At 40.9% G+C, this 21,816-nt stretch overlaps 1 protein-coding gene across 1 annotated transcript in view; it reads left to right on the top strand.

Moving 5' to 3' along the window:
• The window catches only part of LOC122787696 (BCAS3 microtubule associated cell migration factor), a 4,651,713-nt gene that overhangs the window by 2,525,250 nt on the left and 2,104,647 nt on the right, over positions 1-21,816 (top strand). The window contains exon 13 of the mRNA XM_044054546.1: positions 982-1,075. Coding sequence (XP_043910481.1) covers positions 982-1,075 — 94 coding nt within the window. The remainder of the gene's footprint in view (positions 1-981; positions 1,076-21,816) is intronic.

The following is a 21,816-nucleotide window of genomic DNA, read 5'->3' as shown; positions in this document are numbered from 1 at the left end:
TTTTGCTCCCTTTCTACAAGCTGCCAACACCAAACTTCAGTGAGCAGATCACGGTTTCTCAATTCTTTGTCTCAGACAGTGGGGATCTCTTCCCTGCCAACTTAAACATGCACATTCCTATTTACTGTAAAAGCCACAGTTCAAGGCGCTTTGAACAAAGCAGCCTGTTGCCATTCCCATGTCTCTGGAAACATTACATTATCCCTCCCATTATTCTCCCACTAATCCTAACCAGTTTTCCTCCACTGCTTAACAAATCTAATGCAAGCTGTTTTCCCATACATTAACGTGCACCTAGAGTTTCGCATGTTGTATATACTTCCTTCTACTGTGTGTAATGTAGTGCTTTTCCTTTTGTTTGTTGTATGGTTAGCAAAGTTTTCTTTGCTGTTAATTGTACCAGTTTTTACAGAAATTGTTTCTCTGTTACATTACATTTCTTTCAGTTTTGCCCAGGCTGAAACTGAAATTGGTCCGTTGATATCCATGCTCTACCCCAGTTTAAAATTAAAAAAATTCCAGTTCTCTACACGTAGGGCAGTAGGTATTTTGATTTTAGCATTTTTGCATTTCCACTTTGTACATTCAGTATTATGACTTTTAGTATGTATTGCATTTCATTGAGTTGACATGGACACACACACACACACACATATATATATATATATATATATATATATATATATATACATATATATATATATATATATATATATATGTGTGTGTGTGTGTGTGTACAGAGAGAGAGGGGGAGGTGTGTGTATGTATATGGATCTGCTGGACTACTGTAATATGATGATTTTTTCTTTGTATGGTTTTGCTGTGCAGTACAAAGAGCATAGTATGGTTTCTGGTAGCTTTTCTTTGCTATAATCATTCAGTTAATTGTTGAACATATTGTCTACCAACTCAATAATGTAGCAGCATAAACTTATGAAATTCAAAGAAGACCAAATTATTTTTTTTTTACTTTCATTTCAGGTTACAGTCAGTGAAGACTCTGATGGTGATGGCATTGTAGCACATTTCCCTGCTCATGAGAAACCCATTGCTTGTATGGCTTTCAACCCAAGTGGTAGGAATAAAACCAATTTCTTATTAGCTTATTTAGAGGATCATGTTGTATGAAAGAACCATTTTTGAGGAAATACCAATTTCCTGGAAGTGCTTTTCACTGATATCAGTCATTTTTTTCCAGATTTGCTATACTCTTGACACTGATTGTATAATTTATTTGGTTTGAGAGGTTAGAAGGACTCCACCTTTGTATTCTCATTTAAGGAAGTATAGTTTAATGAAGTGAGATTCAACATAGCAGCATTCAGAAAGTCTGGTGAACATTTAAATTTGAGAAGAGTATGAACCTTTACATGTTTAGGTCACACAGAAATGTATGTCTGCTTTCTTTCATTCTGTCTTCCCAAAACCACATGTTGTAGTCTAAGTAAGTTTGCCGTACTACTTCCCATGTAGTGAGGTATGTTATTCTGTGGCATCTAGGGTTACCACCAGTCCCACTTTGCAAGGGACAGTTCCCTCTTTGTGCAGTTGTGTCCTGCAAAAAAAATTGAAAACAAATTGAAAAATGGCTAATGTCCTCATAGTTTAGGACAAAATTTTCCCTATATGGTATGCAGTACTTACATAAAACAGTTAATCTGTATTTGAAACACCTAAGTGTTATAAGAAAAAGAATAAGCAACTAAAATGCTACAAAAAGAAGCTTTTATTTAGGCAAAAAAATGAAGTTCTCTCCTTTGTACTGGCTGTGGGTATGTTTTGTCCTGCAAAATTTGACATTTGTACCAAAAATGTCCCACTTCGGACATTTGAAAAGGTAGCAACCCTAGTGGCATCATCTGCTGTCAGTCTCAGATAGCACCTTCTCTTCTTTGGAAATTAACCTGTTTCTGTCATCTGGTTGTTAATTCTGGGCCTTTGTCTCTCCACTTCAGTAATGTGCCCTCACCTGCAACACACCCAGTTTACCCATCTCTGTCCATGGGATTCATAAGTGGTTACTGGGCTGTTGACCCGAAGGTCTTCATAAGCCTAGTTTTGTGTACCCAATATAATACTAGAGAAACCCACTATAAAGGTTCTTGCCTAAATTTGAGATCCTAGTTAGGAATGACTGCCCATATCTGGGAGGTTCATAGGTGAAATCCCTGGCAGGAATTTATGGTTTCCCATCCAGTCATCCAGGCTACGCTTAAATTAGGGTCATAGAGGGGCTTTGTTTGGTGTGAATTGGTATCCTTTTCCAGAGGTGTGGCAAACTCAGAGAGACATACCTGTTTCTCCAGCAGGTACTGTTTATGTAGCAGGTTAGGTTAAGGTCCCTGAGTGTTGGACCTCTGTCCCATTTGACTTGCGGATGTGCATTTCCATTAGGTTTGGATCCAAGATTGTTCTGTAGGCCAGGCACAAGTCTCCTTTAAGTAAGTCTGTATGCTAGTGAGTAAAGTGACAGTGACTTCATTCTGTGAATGTATGACGTGCTTGAGACCCTGAATTTTGTTGGTTGTTCATCTCTGAGGTCTCTAAGTTGCTGCAGGTGCCTGTTAAGGTACATAACAAAGGGAGCATTGTACTCGATTGTTGGCCTGATGAGGGTCACGTACAGGGGTGTTATGACCTATTTTGCTCTTGAGGCAGTGCGTTTGGTAATGGTGTGTGTGACGTGAAATGCCTTCCGTACCACAGTAGACACATGGTAGTCAAAGTTTAGGGTACAGTTAACTTGCATTTCCAAGTCTGTCACTATTGACTTGTTATTTATGGTATTATATGAAGGTCTTGGAAAGTGAGAGGATGCCTGAGGAATGGAGAAAAAGCGTTTTGGTACCACTTTTTAAGAATAAGGGTGATGTGCAGAGCTGCAGTAACTAAAGAGGGATTAAATTGATCAGTCACAGCATGAAGTTATGGGAAAGAGTAGTGGAAGCTAGGTTAAGAAGGGAGGTGATGATTAGTGATCAGCAGTATGGTTTCATACCAGGAAAGAGCACTACAGATGCGATGTTTGCTCAGAGAGTGTTGATGGAAAAGTACAGAGAAGTTCAGAAGGAGTTGCTTTGTGTCTTTGTGGATATGACAGGGTGCCTAGAGAGGAGTAGTGGTATTGTATGAGGAAGTCGGGAGTGTCAAGAAGTCTATGAGAGTGGTACAGGATATGTATGAGGGTAGTGTGACAGCAGTGAGGTCTGCGGTGGGAGTGACGGATGCGTTTAAGGTGGAGGTTGGATTACATCAAGGATCAGCTCTGAGCCCTTTCTTATTTGCAATGGTGATGGACAGGTTGACAGAAGATATCAGACAGCATTCCCCGTGGACTGTGATGTTTGCAGATGACATTGTGACCTGTAGTGAGAGTAGGGAACAGGTGGTGGAGACCCTGGAGATGTAGAGATATGCTCTAGAGAGAAGAGGAATGAAGAATATGTGTGTATGAATGAGAGGGAGGATAGAGGAATGGTGAGGATGCAGGGGAGTAGTGGTGGTGAAGGTGGAAGAGTTTAAATACTTGGGATCAACATTTCAGAGTAATGGTGAGTGTGGAAGAGAGGTGAAGAAGAGCGTACAAGCAGGATGGAGTGGGTGGAGAAGAGTGTCGGGAGTAATTTGTGACTGATGAGTACCAGTAAGAGTGAAAGGGAAGGTCTTCAAGATGGTAGTGAGACCAGCTATGTTATATGGGTTGGAGACAGTGGCATTGACAAAAAGGCAGGAGTCAGAGCTTGAAGTGGCAGAGTCGAAGATGTTAAGATTTGCACTGGGTGTGATGAGGATGGACAGGGTTAGGAATAAGTCTATTAGAGGGTCAGCCCAGGTTGGAAGGTTTGGAGACAAAGCCAGAGTGGCAGGATTACATTGGTTTGGACATGTGCTGAGGAGAGATGCAGAGTATATTGGGGAAAAGATGCTAAGGATGAAGCTGCCAAGTAACAGGAAAAGAGGAAGGCCTAAGATAAGGTTTATGGATGTGGTGAGAGAGGACATGCAGGTGTTTGGTGTGACAGAGCAAAATGCAGAGGATGGGAAGAAATGGAAAAAGTTGATCCGCTGTGGCGACCACTAACGGAGCAACCAAAAGAAGAAGAAGAAGATGATAGTCTGCAGGGATATAGTTTTTATCAAAGTGGGTGATAATGCATTTTTTAGCACTGAGTTTGAGTCCATGGCTTTGGCACCAGTAATTGGTTTATGCAAGTCCTTCTTGAAGTATATTGACATTGTTTGGGGAGTCAATAATGAATGTATTTATTTTACAGTCGTCAGCAAACTTAGTCATCCACACTCACTCTGATTTGCCCTGACCTTCTGAGAAGTATATTCCAAGCTGTTGTCACATCCTCCTTTTTATGTCTTCATGCTGTGCAAGTTCAAGATTTTCAGTTCTTCTGCCTTAATCCTGCTATTCTGTATCCTGCACTGCCATATTGGCCCTTCTTTTCACCACTGAACCAAATGCATTCAATTTATTTTTATTTATTTATTTTTTTTGTGCGTTTCCCCTAATACTGTTCGTAGTATACCTGAAAACCTGACATTGTGAAATATTCTCTTGTGTTGCATGATTTGATGCATATAATACTACTCTCAAGAATTTTATTCCTCTGGCCACATCCATCAAACAGTGACATGTTAATGATGGTCATACCCTTAGCTGTTTTAGGGGTACAAGTGTGTCAAACTTTTTTGCAGCCATGTTTCAACCAAGCTTAGTTTAAACGATCATTGCTGATTCGTCATTTGTATTTTACCTCTGAAATTTAGCGGACGTGCCCTGGAATTATTTTGCTTATTTTGTCACCCTTGCCTGACTGCTGATTTAAAACGAAATATATTAAGTGTTGATAGTATCAGTCTCATTATTTTGTGTTGCAGCTGCATGTTCTTGCCATAGTTAGCGTCTGCTTTTTAGACGCACTTTTAAATAACTTGCGTATTTGTTTTTCTACATGTACTTCATTGCTTTCCGGTATTTGTAGTTTTTGCCACAGTAAGGCAGGCACTTAAAATCAGTTTTTAGTTATATTGCTGCATTAATGCATTTTAAAACTGGTGTAAAGTTACAGATTAATTTTAATGTAGTTGTATGGTTTTGTGGATGTTTTCAGTGGCAGAACTCCAAAGCAAATATCTTTTTTTTTTTATTTAATCATTTTAGCCCAAGACTATTACATACCAAGAGCATAAAAACAGTAAAACAAATGCAAAACAGTTTTATAGCCATTCATAAATATTGAAAGTATTTATAATGGAAAAGAACTTTGCCTATTTTTAAAAGCATACAAAGTATGTTGATGAAGATATGGCTGTATCAACTTAAGGATCTTGGAGCAAAAATAAAAGAATTTCTGATAGTGTTTACTTGTTGGAAAATTTCCGAAAATGAGTTCAGTTGTCATGTGAAAGTTGAGCTGTACAGGCACAGTATTTGGATGCAGAATGAGGTGTAACGTATGTTTTACTTTAACTTAAAGCAGCATTATCGCTCAATAGAAAGATCTCTTCTTCTCACAGCTACAAGATCTGTGATTCAGTCCTGACTTGTGGTCAGTGCCACACTGAAGTGTGCAGGTTTTTTCTTGTGTCTGTGTAGGTTTCCTGTGATTACTGTGGTTTCCATCCACATCCACAAAACATGTTGGCCTACACTAAATCGTCCATGTGTATGTTTATTTATGTATATGTAATATCATATATATATATATATATATATATATATATATATATATAAAGTGGTTTAATTTTTTTAATGCCCATGCTTCATTTTCTTGACAGCTGTAGGAACTGTTCGTTTTTATCAAAACTTCAATTAATTAAATCGTTCTGTATTCAGTATACTGTTAGTCAACTAGAACTCTGCATTGATATTTTCATTTTCATCAGTGATGGTGTGACCATAGAATATGTGTTGTATGGGAACTGAAGCTTTACATTGCTTTCCCTCATTCTGTTGAAGACCCACACAAAAAAAAAAAAAAAAAATTGAAAGGTGTATGTGTGTGTGTGTGTGTGTGTGTGTGTGCACGCGCATGTGTGATGTGTGAGTGGCTGTATCAAGTGGCCTGGCATTCGAAAAAGAAAACTTCGTTTTTGGTGAAATGTGATTCAGTCAGTATGTTGGTTTCAAAATTTTGATGTAGAGAAAGCATTCTTTAGAGTAAGCCAGGATTTTGTGAGTAGCGCAATGGAAGCATTTGCATTCCTTGATAAAATAATAAGTTTAATTAAGAGGCTATATGAAGGATCAGAGGCAAAAATTAAAGTGGGGAGGGTTCCTCTCTGATGGTTGTGTTTTAATAGGGGAACCAGGCAGGGATATCCTCTTTCCCCTTTATCTGCTTTATATTTAGAGCTACTGGCAAACAGACTAACTCAGAAATACAAGGGTATGCTTGGTATGGTAATCAGGAAAAGTTGGCTTTATTTGCAGATAATATTATTTTGTACCTGATAAATCCAGAAAAGGACATATTGTTGTGGAACATTTAGAGAGAGTTTTAAAGTCTCTTAGGGATGTAAAATTAATGAATATAAAACAAAGGCTATAGTCTTAAATGATGTACCCATACTCAAATTGGTTCAGCAATGCCCATATTTGTGGGGACTTGATAAGATGAAGTATTTAGGAGTATAGATTAAAAAGCCTTCTTTTCCAACAGCTAAGGACATGTGGGAAGAGACTAAAAAGGTAATACAAAAACTGAGAAACTTGAAGGTTTTGTTTGTGGATATGGATAGTATGAAACAAGCTGTGAAAATGTTTAGTCCCTTTAATTTTATTACATGGGTCAGGTGTATTTTTGTCAACCAGAGGAGAAATTGTAGACAGTAATTAATAAAGAGTTGAAGGAATTTGTTTGGGAGGAGGAGAAGACAAGAGTTAAGTGGAATAAGATGATCCTTTCAATAGAACAAGGTGATTTAGGATTACCTGATTTGAATGGCTATTTTAGAGTTACACAGCTAAGATTCATATACACAACACAAGCAGAAAGTTATAATTCAAAGTGAATAGGGATGGAGATGAAGCGGGGGAGGGGTTTCAAGAAATAGAGTGAGATTTTGGATGCAGATCCTTAAGGAGAATAATAACTGGGTTTGTCAGTATATACTAAGCTAATGACCACTAGGGCCCTTATAAGCCTGGCCATGCAACCCAAATGAGAACCATAAATTTGATTTATTTAAGGGTGATTTACTGACTGCCTCGATCCATCAGAGACTTGGGAGCCAGACCAAGGATGAATTTCCAATTACCCATTCATTGGTCCAAGTTGTGCCTAAATAGTGATAGGGAGAAAATGTGCTTCACATGTATGGGGACCCTATTCCAGAGAATGGGAATTCTGAGAAACAGATCACTCACCCCAACTTTATTTATTTATTTACATTTTGTTAACCGGGGAAGTTCACTGGGCCATATTGAGCCCGATTTCAGTGGAGGCCTGGGGAGAAAATCTCCACAGTAATAGAAAAGATTGCACATTACTTTTTTGTAGTCTTAAAATAAACTTGTCCTAGTTATGTTGTAGGCAAAGTTTAGGTAGATCTAGTAGTTTTGATGCTGCTTGTTTTGTGGATGTGCAAGAGGTTTATCAAAACGGTCCAGGGATGCCTTGTATGCCAGGCAAAGTTCACCCCACAGAATTCTGTATGATACTGAGTAAAGAAACAGGACTTTGAGGCGATCAGCTTATGACATTGTGTTTACTCCCTGTATTCTTTTTGTAAGGAACCTTTGTGGACATTTCAGTTGCTGCATCTGTCTTGTCAAGTGCATACAGGAAGGGGCATTATACTCCATGAGTCTGATGAAGACCGAGAACAAGTAGTATGATGATTTTTTTACTACCTTGGACATGTGTTGGTCGAAGGCTAGGTTATTATCTGCATGAGTTCCCACATCCTTGACTAGTGAATCAACTTTTAAGGGTGTTTTATTGATGAGATAATTACCGAGGGTGGGAAACTTCCAGAAAAGTTACTATAATGCATTTCTTGGTATTGAGTTTAAAGCCATGGCTTTGACAACAAACATTTGACTATTAACATTTCTGAAGAATATTCTCGTCTTTGGAGGATTCAGTGATTATTCCCGGTTTGTAACCATCTTCGAACATGATTAGCCAGATGCTTTTGACATTGGCTTTGACATCCAAGAAGTAGATGCCAAAAAGGAGTGGGTCTAATACAAAGTCCTGTGAGACTCTACTGGTGACCATCCCCTCTGTGGAGGTGGCGTCACTGATTCTAACCTCCTAGGTCCTGTCATTGAGCCAGCTTGCTATTTAGCATGTTATAAAAGGGATTGTTGACAATGACCAAGTGGATATTGTATCATAGGTAGGCAGTATAGACTATATTCCCCTCATCCATTGCCTTACTAACCTTTTCAAAGAAGTCCACCAGATTCAGTAAGCATGACCTTCCCTTGACAAAGCCAAACTGGGATGGATCCAGTATCTAGAGGTCTCCTATGTCCTTGTTGATAATTTCTATGATAATTCTCTCCATGGCTTTGCAAATAAGACTAGTCAAACTAATGAGGTTGTGGTTTCCATGAACTGTTAAGGTTTTCCCTTATGAAGAGGGATGACTGTGACTGTCCTCCATTCTCATGGCCTGTTTTAAGACTGCAGTAAAATAATGACTCCATGGGTCCTGGTAAGTCATATTTTATAGGTTTACCTTCATATCGTTGATCCCAACATGGGCGAAACAGCTTCCGCGAATACCTAAGTGTAAACATCTCCAACGTCGAATTGCACATAACTGAACAGCAAAACCTCACCCCCTTTTGACCCATGGTAGCACTGGTGTGAAGGTGCGGCGTGGCCGGAAATGTCAAAAATCGACATTATTTCGACATTTTAAAATTTTTGCGCTTTGGTTTCGTGGAAACGATTCGATTAAGTGGCCGGTCGATCATGTGTGATCGATATGACTGTGAAGCTAATTTATAATATTCAGGAGGCATCCTGTGATGTTATAAGGGCCCTTTGAGACCATGTTGTTCTCTTTAGTTTGTGCAGCTAGGACATGCTTCCTAGTTAAGGTTGGAGAGGTTATATTTGAGGGCATTTTTTTTGGGGGGGAGGTTGGAGATGAGAGGCTGGTGAAGTTAAAACTAGATTTGTCTGCTAACACGTCTGCTACATTGCCAGGATCAGTGAATGTGGCACCATTAACCACGAGTTCAAGACATTCTTTTGTATGCTGCCCTTCAGGTTTCGGACATAGTTGTTGAAGGCCTTATTATTTTTCACCTGGACTGTTATCTTAACCTCAGAGTTGGCTTTTCCTGACCTAATTAGCTCTCTTAGTTGCCTGTTTACTTTGATGTGAGAATTTTTATCTTAATGGCAATTACCCTTCCTAATTTTTGCCATAACTTTTTCCCATTTACAAAATATTATATTTATAATGTAGTAGAACAAATTCTAAGAACTAAGCCAGCACAATAATGGAGAGAGGAGATTTTTGAAATAGGGTGACTGCAAGTAGGGGGAAAAAAAGGCAAGAGGAGGCTGGAAGCAGAATTCATAAAATTTATCCTCGGGTAGAAAGTAAATGTTGGAGATGTGATGGGAAGGAAAAAGATAACTGGGAGCTTGTTTTGGCAGTGTAATGAACTAGCAGATTTAAAAAATTCCCTATAGAGAGTAATTGTCAGAAATGATTGTAACTAAGGATATGATTTTTTTGAGCTGGGACACAGGATCTGAATTGCCAATAATTTGTGTTGGCTGCCAACAGAGGTTTTAAAGAAAATGGAAGACGAAGCTAAATCTATGCAAACTGTGAAAGATTTCTTGCAAGTGCAGTCACCAAGGTTCAGTAGACACTGGCCTACTAAAAACTGGTCCTTTCCTGTGTCCAACAGAGCCACTCAAGGTAAATCCAGACACGCAAAAGGCTCCTGATACCAGTCACAGGGTTCTTCAGGTCAAAGCAATGGGGTGCCTCCACCTCCAAAACTGGAGGGAACAAAGCACAACCCTACAGTAAGTAATCTCATTGACTTTCTTCTACCATCACCAAGCACTTAACTTTTGGCAGCCCCCCTGGGGGGAAAACTAGCACTTTGTGCTCAAAATTGGCATTTAATTACCCAGGACAAGTGGGTATTGCACATAGTATCCTAGGGGTACAGATTTCATTTCCATGCTTTGCCAATTACAAACGGATGGCCGGATCTGCAACAAAACCAGTGGGCAGAGGCCCAGAAACAAGTCATGTCCCTCATGGATATGGGGGCTATTCAACCGGTACCAGAACAGGAAAAAGGACAAGGTTTTTTATTCAAGACTTTTCCTGGTACCCAGAAAAGACAATTCATGGCGTCCAATACCAGACTTAACAATTTTGAACACGTTCCTGGACATTCCAAAATTCAAAATGCTGACTTTACAACATCTACTGCCTATGAAAGGCAGGAATGCTTGGTTGGTAACTCTAGACTGAAAAGAGGCATACCTGCATATCTCAATAAGGGAATCTTGCAGAAGATACCGCCACTTCAAAGCAGGTTTTTTGCATTACTAATTCTCTGCACTGCCCTTTGGCTTATGTACTGCGCCCAGGGTCTTTACAAAGTGCCTGGCACCAGTAATTGCATTCTGCAGACAAAGAAGCATTCAAATTTATCCTTATCTGGACCACTGTCTCATTCAAGCAGAGGACAAAGACACTCTTCTTCAACATCTGGCATTTGTGAAAAGGCTTCTAGCATGCCCAGGGTACACATTAAACAAAACGAAATCACAACTAGTACCCTCTCAGATAATTACATTCCTGGGTGCAAGCTTGCATACAACTGCCCAGATGGCTTTCCTACGCCAGACAAACAAAGGAAACTGACAACATACTTCAAACAAATGGCAATAAAACCCAGTTATCTGCAAGACAAATTTTGCAGGCTTTGGGGTTCATGGCATCCTGCATTCTACTGATTCCATATGCGAGACTGCATATGAGAAAACTTCAATGGTACCTAAAAAGTTTATGGAGTTAACATTGTCACAGTCTGGAAACTATGAATGTTCTTTGTGTTTCACTGTTGCAGTCATTACATTTGGGTAATCTGCTGGCAGGTTGCCCTTGTCCTGAATTCCAAAGTCTTGGGTCTTGCATCAGTTGCTGTCTCCTCTTCCATGATGTCAGGTCGTCAGGGGTATAAAACATGCAGCCAATGCCATTTTCTTCAGTCTTTCTTGCCACACGGTGCCCGAAGCAGAAGTATTTCACAAGTGCCAGTTGGCAGACTACTGAAATATTCGTGTTTGAGTTTCTGAACCAAAGTCTTCACTAAAGCTAAGTACCCCATTGGGGAAACTTATTTCTTGCTTTTTACCAATGTCAGAAAAAGTTGATAATTGTATCACTTGTGGAAAGCAAATACCTCATAAGGATTTCCATTTATACTGTATTCCTTGCCTAGACTCTGATCACAACGTGCCTGGCTGTCGGTTTTGTGGTAGATTTAACCAACGCACTGTTAAGCATCTGTATATTTTTGCATCAAAGTATTTTGGAAACAGATTTAACTACCCAGAAATGTCATGGGATAGCAATCCAACTACCGGAATACATAAAAAACGCAAAGAAAAGGACAGAGAAAGGCAGTCGAGATCCAAAACTGACGACGAAGCTTCTCCTATGCCAGTTTGCCGGTACTCAGTGAGGTGCTTTTGCAGCCCCTGATACCCGCTACCTTCAAGTCGCAGGTCTCTACCGACACTCATGTGGAGTCCGGCATGCCGCAAGATACTCAAGGTATTGGACAGATGGATATGTCTCCCTCAGATGAGTCCAGAGCCGCTGAGCAGGCACCAGCTTCTGAGGGTGTATTCAGACCTCAACATTTGTATATCAAACCGACAACAGCTGCAAAACCAAAGACAAAAGCAACTTCTAAAACTAAAAAACTGAAGCATGAGCCATGTGCACAGGCCTCTATGCCTAAAAAACAGATGATCCAAATGGCTGAAGACTTTATTACCTTGATCAGGGGTACCCATCCCCCTCCAGATAAGTGGCCTAGGCAAGACACTGACTATGAATCTTCAGATCAGGTTTCTATTTCTTCTGGTTCCTTGTCTGATCAGGAATTATCTGTTCCTCCCTGTGAGGATTCTGATGCTGAGGAGTCTGTTCCATCTGCATCTCCTCCTGAGGATTATTCATTTGGAGAAACATTGCATACTTTGAGGGAGCATTTTCACTGGGAGAGTCAAGACTGCTCAAAATCAAAAAAGAGGCTCAGGGATTTCCTTCTACTCCCTCAGCACAGGCCTTTAGCCATTCCCCCTGTCCTAGACATTGTGGATGATGTATTTTCGGAGTCAAGCTTGACCCCTGACACCTTACCTCTAGCTCCTAGTAAGCCTGACAGATATTTACAGGGTCCCTGAGTCACATAAATTTTATTTAGAAACCCTACTGCTGATCCTGAAACTATTTCACAGGGTCCAAAGGGAGTTAAGGCCTCGACAGCAAAAAAATCCTGCCTCCTCTGACAGAGATTCAAGGACACTGGACAGATGGGGAAAAAAGGTTTATACATGTGAAGCCTTGGCAATCAGGGCCTTAAATTGTCAATTTCATATGCTTAAGTACCAACAACATATTATGGGATTGCTGAAACAGAAAATGATGTTGATTTCAGAATGTGCAGAAAATAAAGAATTGCAGGAATTATTGCATGCAGCTGAACAAGTAGGAAAGCATACTTTGCAATGTGATTTTGATTCCTTAGAGGCCTCCTGCAGGGCCGCAGTTACTGGATCTGTGATTAGGAGGCATGCCTGGTTAAAGGAACAAAATTTGCCTGATCATGTTAAAGCTAAACTGCTAGATGCACCTTTACAGCATGATTCTCAGTTTGGTATTAAGGCAGAAGAGGTTTTAAAGAAAATGGACGACAAAGCTAAGTCTATGCCAACTGTTGAAGACTTCTTACAAGTGCAGCCACCAAGATTCAGTAGACACTGGCCTACAAAAAATTGGTCCTTTCCTGTGTCAGACAGAGCTCAAAGGGGCAAATCCAGATGCCCTAAGGGTTCCAGATACCAGGCACAAGATTCATACAGGTCAAAGCAATGGGGCGCTTCCACCTCCAAATGTGGAGGAGATAAAGCGCAAACCTACAGAAAGCAATCCCAGTGACTTCCCTCTGCCTACACCAAGCACTTATCTGTTGGCCGCACCCATAGGGGGGAAATTAGCACTTTTTGCTCAAAATTGGCAGTTAATAACCCAGGACAAGTGGGTACTAAACATCGTATCACAGAGATGCAGATTCCATTTCCACACTCTGCCAATGGCAAATGGTTGGCCGGATCTGCCAAAAAATCAATGGGCAGAGGCACATAAACAGGTTACATCCCTCATGGACAATGTTTTTACTCAAGACTATTCTTGGTACCCAGAAAGGACAAGGCCTGGCAGCCAATACTGGATTTATCGATTTTGAACACATACCTGCACAATCCAAAATTCAAAATGCTGACTTTATAGCAGCTTCTGCCCATGCTGGGCAAGAATTCCAGGCTGGTGACTTTAGACCTAAAAGAGGCATATCTGCATGTCCCAATAAGACAATCGTGCAGAAGATGCCTCAGATTCAAGGCTGGCTTAATGCATTACCAATTCTCTGCACTGCCCTTTGGCTTATCTATTGCTCCCAGGGTCTTTACAAAGTGCCTGGCACCAGTAATTGCATTTTGCAGACAAAGAAGTATACAAATATACCCTTACTTAGATGACTGTCTCATTCAAGCAGAGAACAAGGACACTCTTCTTCGACAACTGGCATTTGTGAAAAGGCTTCTAACATGCCCTAGGGTACACAATAAATGAAAATAAATCACAACTGGTACCATCTCAAAAGATAACATTCCCGGGTGCAAGCTTGAATACAACTGCCCAGATGCCTTACCTCATGCCAAATAAGCAAAGGCAACTGACCGCTTACTTCAAACTGATGGAAACAAAATCCCAGTCTTCTGCAAGACAAATTCTGCAGGCTCTGGGCTTCATGGCATCCTGCATCCTACTGATTCCATATGCAAGACTGCATATGAGGAAACATCAATGGTACCTAAAAAGTTTATGGAGTCAACATTCTCACAGTTTGGAAACAATAATTCCTCTCATTCCCTGCCTGCAACAGGAGTTTCTCTGGTGGGCAAAGGCATGTCACCAAAACATGGGACGACCCTTCACTCTACCCCCTGCCAGCCACACCTTAACAGACGCATCAGATTATGCCTGAGGGGCCTACATGGCAGGAAGATGCATTCAGGGCATATGGACACCAAATCAAATGCATCTACATATCAACCGGAAAGAGATGCTAGCTGTTTAAAATGCCCTAACAGCCTTCAAGGACTTACTTCATCCAGGACAACTACTGATAAAGACGGACAACACCACAGTCATGTGGTATATAAACAAACAAGGGGGCACACACTCATACCCCCTTTGCAGATTAGCCATGGCACTGTGGGACACAGCTTTGACCTACCAAATACATCTTCAAGCTCAGTTCCTGCCAGGAAAACAAAAGGAGACGATTTAAGCAGAAACCTTATGGATCCTCACGAGTGGAAACTAAATCCACAAGTCTTCAGCGTGATAACAAGGAAATGGGGGAGCTCAGACATAGATCTATTTGCCTGTCCTCACAATTATCAATTGAAAAGATTCTGCACAAGGACTTATCACAGACAAGCATGGAAAGTGGACGCGCTATCCTTCAGTTGGAAAAACCTATCAGTTTACGCCTTTCCTCCTCTGCCTCTTCTCCCCAAGGTCCTCCTAAAAGTCAGACAAGAGAAACCGAGGATGATACTAACTAATTGCCCCGGACTGGCCCCGCCAACACTGGTACCCGTTCCTAAGGAACTTGTCTCAATACCCAGCTTGGACCTTGCCTCAAAGACCACAACTACTGTCCCAGCAAAACAATCAGATCCTGCACAATCAACTACAGGCCCTGAACCTGGCAGCATGGCTGATCATGTAGTCATACAAATAACACCTCTCAGTAAAGCTGTGATGGATGTCATTTTGGAAGCCAGAAGGCCTAGTACTAGAAAATCTTATGCTGACAAATGGAAGAGATTCTGTGCTTGGATTCCAGCACAAGGAACTGATACAACAGAACCAAATATTCCTCAGATAATGCAATACTTAACTGAGATGCTTGACAAAGGCCTATCTTTCTCATCAATTAAATTCCATGCCTCTGCCATTACAATACAGAGCCACCAATCTGTTCTCATCCTTTACTAAAGCAGTATCTTAGAGGAGCCAAAAATTTAAGGCCTCCTAGAAGATCACCATTGCCAGCATGGGACCTCAATTATGTGTTGGAAAAGCTCACCTTGCCTCCATTTGAACCAGCTGCTACGGCTGATATAAAGTTCTTTTCATGGAAAACAGCTCTGCTACTAGCAATTACTTCAACAAGAAGAGTTTCAGATCTACAGGCCCTCATGGCTGTTGAGCCTTTTATCATATTTCACCCAGACAGGGTGTCTCTGAGGACAAATCCTACTTTTATGCCTAAGGTGGTCTCCAGTGTGGCTCTTAATCAAACAATTCACCTGCCAACTTTTTATCCAAATCCGCAGAACAAGGGAGAGAGAATTCTGCATTCATTGGACGTACACAGACAACAGAGATTCTACTTAAACAGGACCAAATCTCTAAGAAAGTCTGAGCAACTATTGTTAGCATTTGCTGCAGGATCAGAGGGGAAGGTTATATCAAAGCAGACTATTTCTAAGTGGATAAGCCACTGCATTCGTTTTTGCTACTTGCACCATGGTAAACCTGTGCCCAAGGGGATCAGATCACATTCCACCAAGGCTGCCTTTACTTCAGCAGCTTTTCTTAGAGGGGTTCCAACCAAAGACATTCTAGAAGCTGCTACTTGGAGCTCTGTTCATACCTTCACAAAGCATTATCATTTTCCTCTCTTCTCCAAATCCAGGGCAGGCTTACCACTGCAGTTCTGCAGGGCTTTATGCTGTTTAGTTCCATCCTCCCATCCATAGCTGTGGGATTCTACACAAATGTTATGACTGCAACATTGAGACACGAAGAACATAGCACTGTTGTGTACACTTACCATAAATGTAGATGTTCGAGTGTATTCACTGTTGCAGTCCGGGTTACCCACCCGCCATCCCCCTTTCTATACATTTTCTTTCCTTCACCATGCACTAAAGCCGTTTTGGTGTATTTGCTTTTAGATGAAGGTAAAGTTTATGTTGCTAAAAATGCATTTATATATATGTTTCTGTTTTTTATATTATATATATATATATATATATATATATATATATATATATATTTTTTTTTTTTTTTTTTTTGTTCCCCATTTGGGGGGGCACCTGACATCTGAGGCAAGAAAAACTGAATAAAATGGCGTTGGCTGCATGTTTTACACCCCTGACGACCTGACGTCATGGAAGAGGAGACAGCAACCGAAGCAGGAAATAAGACTTTGTTATTCAGGCCGACTGGGGGCAACCTGCTAGCAGATTACCCAAATGTAATGACTGCAACATTGAATACACTCGAACATCTACGTTTATGGTAAGTGTACACAACTGTACTTTCCAGAGGGAGGAGTAAGGTTTAAGGGAAGGTAATAATTTAGCAACTTGTCCAATGTTGGACTGATGATAATTATAAAAAAGAAAAATAGGTATAATGTATGTAAATGGAAAAGATGTTAATATAGTTTTTATTTTCTGTTTGTCCAATGTTGGACTGATGATAATTATAAAAAAGAAAAATAGGTATAATGTATGTAAATGGAAAAGATGTTAATATAGTTTTTATTTTCTGTTCATTATGTTTGCCTTTGTATTGAGTGATTTTTTTTAAACACCTTTAATAAATTAAGTATTGGTACTTGTAATTGAAACAGGTATATCTTATCCTAAGTAACTGTAAAACCCTAATATGTTTGTTTAAAATTGTGAATGTTAGCCTGTTTAGCTATCAACATGTTTGAATGTAGTTGTATGTGTGTATGTATGTGTGTATTTATACAATGTTTTATATATATATATATATGTGTGTGTGTGTGTATATCTATCTATCTATATATATATATATATATATATATATATATATATATATATTTCTCTCTCTTCTCTCTCTCTCTATATATATATATATAAAGATATATATATATATATATATATATATATATTTCTCTCTCTCTCTCTCTCTATATATATATATATATATATATATATATATATATATATATATATATATATATAGAGAGAGAGAGAGAGAACTAGTTATGCATTTTGTATTTCCCTTGCCTTTATGGCTTAAATTGGACAATTTACCAGCCCTCTTACCAGGTTAACAAGATAGTAATTAAAAAAAAAAAATACAAGTTCAGAACACTTTCAAGAGTAAGACTAGGCCTTCTTAGAAAATAATTTCCCTCCCTCTGTGGAATTTAATTATAAAAAATAATGTTGCCTTATAGATGAAGCCTGATTTATTCAGAAAGCCAAGTTTGTTTTTTTGTAAAAGATAGTATTACATCTTAATGCATTGTACTTCATCAGCATCTTTAAAAGTTGGCTGTCATTGAGGTTATTTTTTTCATGTTGCCGGAATAGTTTTTGTGTTGAATGGTTGAAATATCTACTGAGGATTAATTTACTTTAGGAAGTGAATTTCAAAAAGTCATTTAACATATTGGCTAACTTGCTCCATTGCACAAGAACACTGCAGCCTGTGGGGCAGTTATTCTTGTACAACCTGTGATCATGCCTCAGGGTTTTAAATGGTAGCAGAGTTGCACTGTTCTACATTGCAAGAATGTCAGAAATGGCTTAAATTTCATCTTCTGACTTGGATAAGATTGTACAGCAGATTGCAGCAAATCTAGCCCTGAAGATATGGATTTTGAAATATGTGACCTAGTTGGTAAGAGGTGCATTATATAATGGATGTTCATGTATGAAATATTCTTTTCTTTAAAACTACCAGCTGGAGATTAATAAAGAGATGTTCTTCATGTTTCACTGTTGCAGTCATCACATTTGGATTATCCTTGCCAGGGTAGCCCTCTGCCGGCCCAAATGCCTGAGGCTTAGTATTTCTGCGTCAGTTGCTGTTGCTTCAGGACTGACGTCAGGTCATCAAAAGTATAAAGTAAGACAGCCGACTTGATTACATCAGTCTTTCTTGACAAGGAGCCCAAAACAGAAGCAGCTCGCACGAGTGCCGGTCGGCCACTACCTGAGTTTTGTCTTCCAAATTGAAGCTGAAGTCATTTAAAGCGAAGTACCCCATTGGGGATCCTTTTTTCTTGCACTAACCGATGTCAGAAAAAGTTAACAATTGTCTCGCTTGTGGAAAGGAAATACCACACAGAGACTTTCATTCTTACTGCATCACTTGCTTAGGCCCAGACCACGATGTTCTTTGCTGTTGCTTTTGTGCTTTAACGCCAGAACAATACTTAATTGGGCCCTTATTGTAGCTAGATATTTTCACTTACAGTCCTCAAATTCTGATATGGCTTTGGTAAGCCATCCAACAGCAGATCTTTTGAAAAAAACCTAAGGATAAAGACAGAGATAAACTGCACAGGTGCAAACCTACAGACAACACTTCCGTTAAGCTAGTCTTCAGTTCTCCGGTCCTCTGTGAGATGCTTTCGCAGCCCCTGATACCCACTTCTCTGGATTCCCAGGCCACTACTGAGACCCTTTTGGAGTCCGGTATGCTGCAAAACTGATCTTCGTCTAAGGATCCAGCGGTTGCCTCACCCTTGGATGAGTCTGGAGCCGCTGAGCAGGCACCGACTTCCGAGGAAGTACTTCACACTACTGATTCTTGACACAGACTGACTGCTTTTCGCGTCTACTGTTCTTTCGAAAACTGCTGAGTTTCCAAGGCCCAGGGTACGAACCACACCCAAGAAACTGATGACCCAATCTCAGACACCTGATTCCTTGCCTCAGTCTCAAATGCTTAAATGACCTTATGATAATGATTAGAGGAAGCCAAACTACCCCTTCCAAAAGGAAAAGAGATCTGTCCCCAGTAGTTTTGTCTGAACAAGAGTCTGATGACTCTGATGCATCTGAATATGAAGACATGCAACCCCCCCCCCTTCTGCTTATGAGGATTCTGATGCAGAGGATTCCATTCCTTCAGCGTCTCCACCTGTGGGGAAACCCTTCATACCTTAAGGGAGCATTTACAATGGGAATGTCTGGACTACCCTCAGTCTAAAGAGACTCAGAGAATTCTTGGATCATCCACAGCACAGACCCCTGGCCAGTCCCCCAGTACTGGATGTTGTGGACGATGTTTTCCTGGAGTCCAGTTTGACTCCTGACACACTACCTCCTGCACCCAAAAATCCTGACAGGTATTACAGAGTCCCCTGACTCGCACAAATTTCTTTTTAAAAACCTTACTGCTGCCCTGAGGTAATTTCTCAAGGGCCTAAAGGAATTAAAGCAACCTCTGCTAAGAATCCCACCCCTCAGATAGGGATTCCCAAGCACAAGACAGATGGAGTAAAAAAGTATGCACCTCTGCTACTCATGCTGTCAGAGCACTAAACTGCCAGTTCCATATGCTAAAATTTCAGCAACATACCATGGAACTCCTCAAACAAGAAGTGTCTTCCTTTCCTGCTTGTACAGAATCTAGAGAGTTACAAGAGCTGATGCATTCTGCAAGTCAAGTGACTAAGCACACCTTTCACATTGGTTTTGATGCCTTAGAAGCTTCTTGAGGGCAGCAGTCACTGGTTCTGTCCTTAGAAGACAACTTATTTGGCACTAAGGCAGAGGAGGTCGTAAAAAAGAAGGAAGAAAAATTGAAGTCCATGCAGACATTTAAGGATTCCCTGCAGATCTAGCCACCCAAGGTTCAGTAGGCATTGCCCCTCCAAGCACTGGTCCTTCCTTCTCCCACCACGTCAGTTCAGCTCAGACCCCCTCCCCCAGACAGCGGCCACAGGGAATGCAGAGATCTAAACAGTGGAAGTCCTCCACTTCAAAACCAGGGAGTTCTAAGCCATCCTCTTGTGGTAAGAACTCACAATGTCTCTCCTCTCACACCCCCTCCCTCTGCCCACCTGCACTTACCCCTAGGGGGAAAGCTATCCTTTTACCCAAGCACCTGGGCCACGATTAACGATGACCACTGGGTCCTCAACATATAGTGTCCCAGGGATACAAATTTTCTTTCCACACACTTCCAAGCCCAAAAGGGTTCCCAGATCTACCTCCAAACCAGTGGGCAGAGGCGAAAAAGCAAGTCCTTTCCCTGCTCTCTCTGAGGGCAATACAGCACGTTCCTGCAGAACAGATAGGCCAAGGTTTCTATTCCAGACTATTTCTGGTACCCAGAAAAGAGGGCACCTGGCACCCCAGAAAAGAAGGCACCTGGCACCCCATCCTGGATCTGTGCATTCTAAACACCTTCCTGGTATTCAAAATGCGCACCCTCCAGCTGCTACCCATGCTCTCTAAGATGCTTGGCTAGCCACCCTAGACCTAAAAGAGGCCTACCGCCACATCCCTATCAGGGAATCATGCAGGAAATATCTACGTTTCAGGGCAGGATCCCTGGACTTTCAGTTCTCTGCACTTCCCTTTGGCTTAAATACTGCTCCCAGAGTTTTCACAAAATGTCTGGCTCCCGCCATTACCTTTTGCAGACAAAGGAATATCCACATTTACCCATACTTGGATGACTGCCTAATTCAGGCAGACAGTCAGGAAAACTGCTCAAGCATCTGCCCTTTGTAATGTCCCTCCTGACCTCCCTAGGGTACACTATATCAACAAAAAGAAATCCAAAGTAGTACCCACCCTAAGGATTATATTCCTGGGAGCAAGCCTGGACACACAGCATCCCAGATGGCATTCTTTACACCAGAAAAGGAAACTTAACTAGCAGCCTACTTCTCTCAACTAGCCACCAGACCCCAGTTATCTTCAAGGAACATTTTGAAAGCTCTGGGGTTCAGGGCATCTTGCATTCTACTCATTCCATATGCCAGCTTGCATATGAGGAAACTGGTACCTAACAAGCCTTTGATGTTAACACTCTCAAGACCTGGAAACTCTTATATCAATGATACCTTGCCTAAGGAAAGGAGTTTTTCTTAGTAAAATAAGAAAAGTGTAGTTAGGAGTTTTTTCCCTTTTTTTTTTAGTCAGTTTTAGTCTAAGCCACACAGCCACTTCTCCCTCTTTTCAGCCCACTTCCTTTGTAAACTTATAAGTTTTAAGTAGTTACAGTTAGTTTAGTTCCTTATTCCTTCCCCTTCCTTTTGGTTGTGTGTGTTTGTGTATGCTGTGTGTTGTGTTTGTGGGGATGTATTGTCCTTGTTAGGTTAGAGGAGGAAGTGAAGGGAAGGGTTAGGAAGAAGGCTGAGTGAGACCAAGCCTGACAGACGGGTGTATAGCCTGTGCGGTCACACTTCTTCCTCTGACACTGCACTGCTTTGCCTCTTAAGACTCTGTCGAGGAGAAAGGAGGAACAGGAAAATCCCTAATCCTCCGTTATTTCTTAAACCTAACCCTCCTCCTCTCCTCGACTCAAAACATCAGCCACCACTCCCAGCTCTGGCTCTTTCATATCAAGCCTCCTCCGGGTGGCTTGACTCCCTACATCGCCCGCTGAGTCGAGCTGTGCTTTCCAAAGAGTCGGTTTCGTGTCGGTTGGCCCGGCTACTCCTGACCCCTTGATGGTTGCACTTTTGCTGCGTGCCGGAGTGGCCTTCAT

This window comes from Protopterus annectens, chromosome 13.part0 (assembly GCF_019279795.1).
Source record: "Protopterus annectens isolate FY-2018-M chromosome 13.part0, PAN1.0, whole genome shotgun sequence".
NCBI classification, from domain to species: Eukaryota; Metazoa; Chordata; order Ceratodontiformes; family Protopteridae; genus Protopterus; species Protopterus annectens.
The sequence above is the reverse complement of the archived record's forward strand: the minus strand, read 5'-3'. Positions and strand labels throughout refer to the sequence as shown.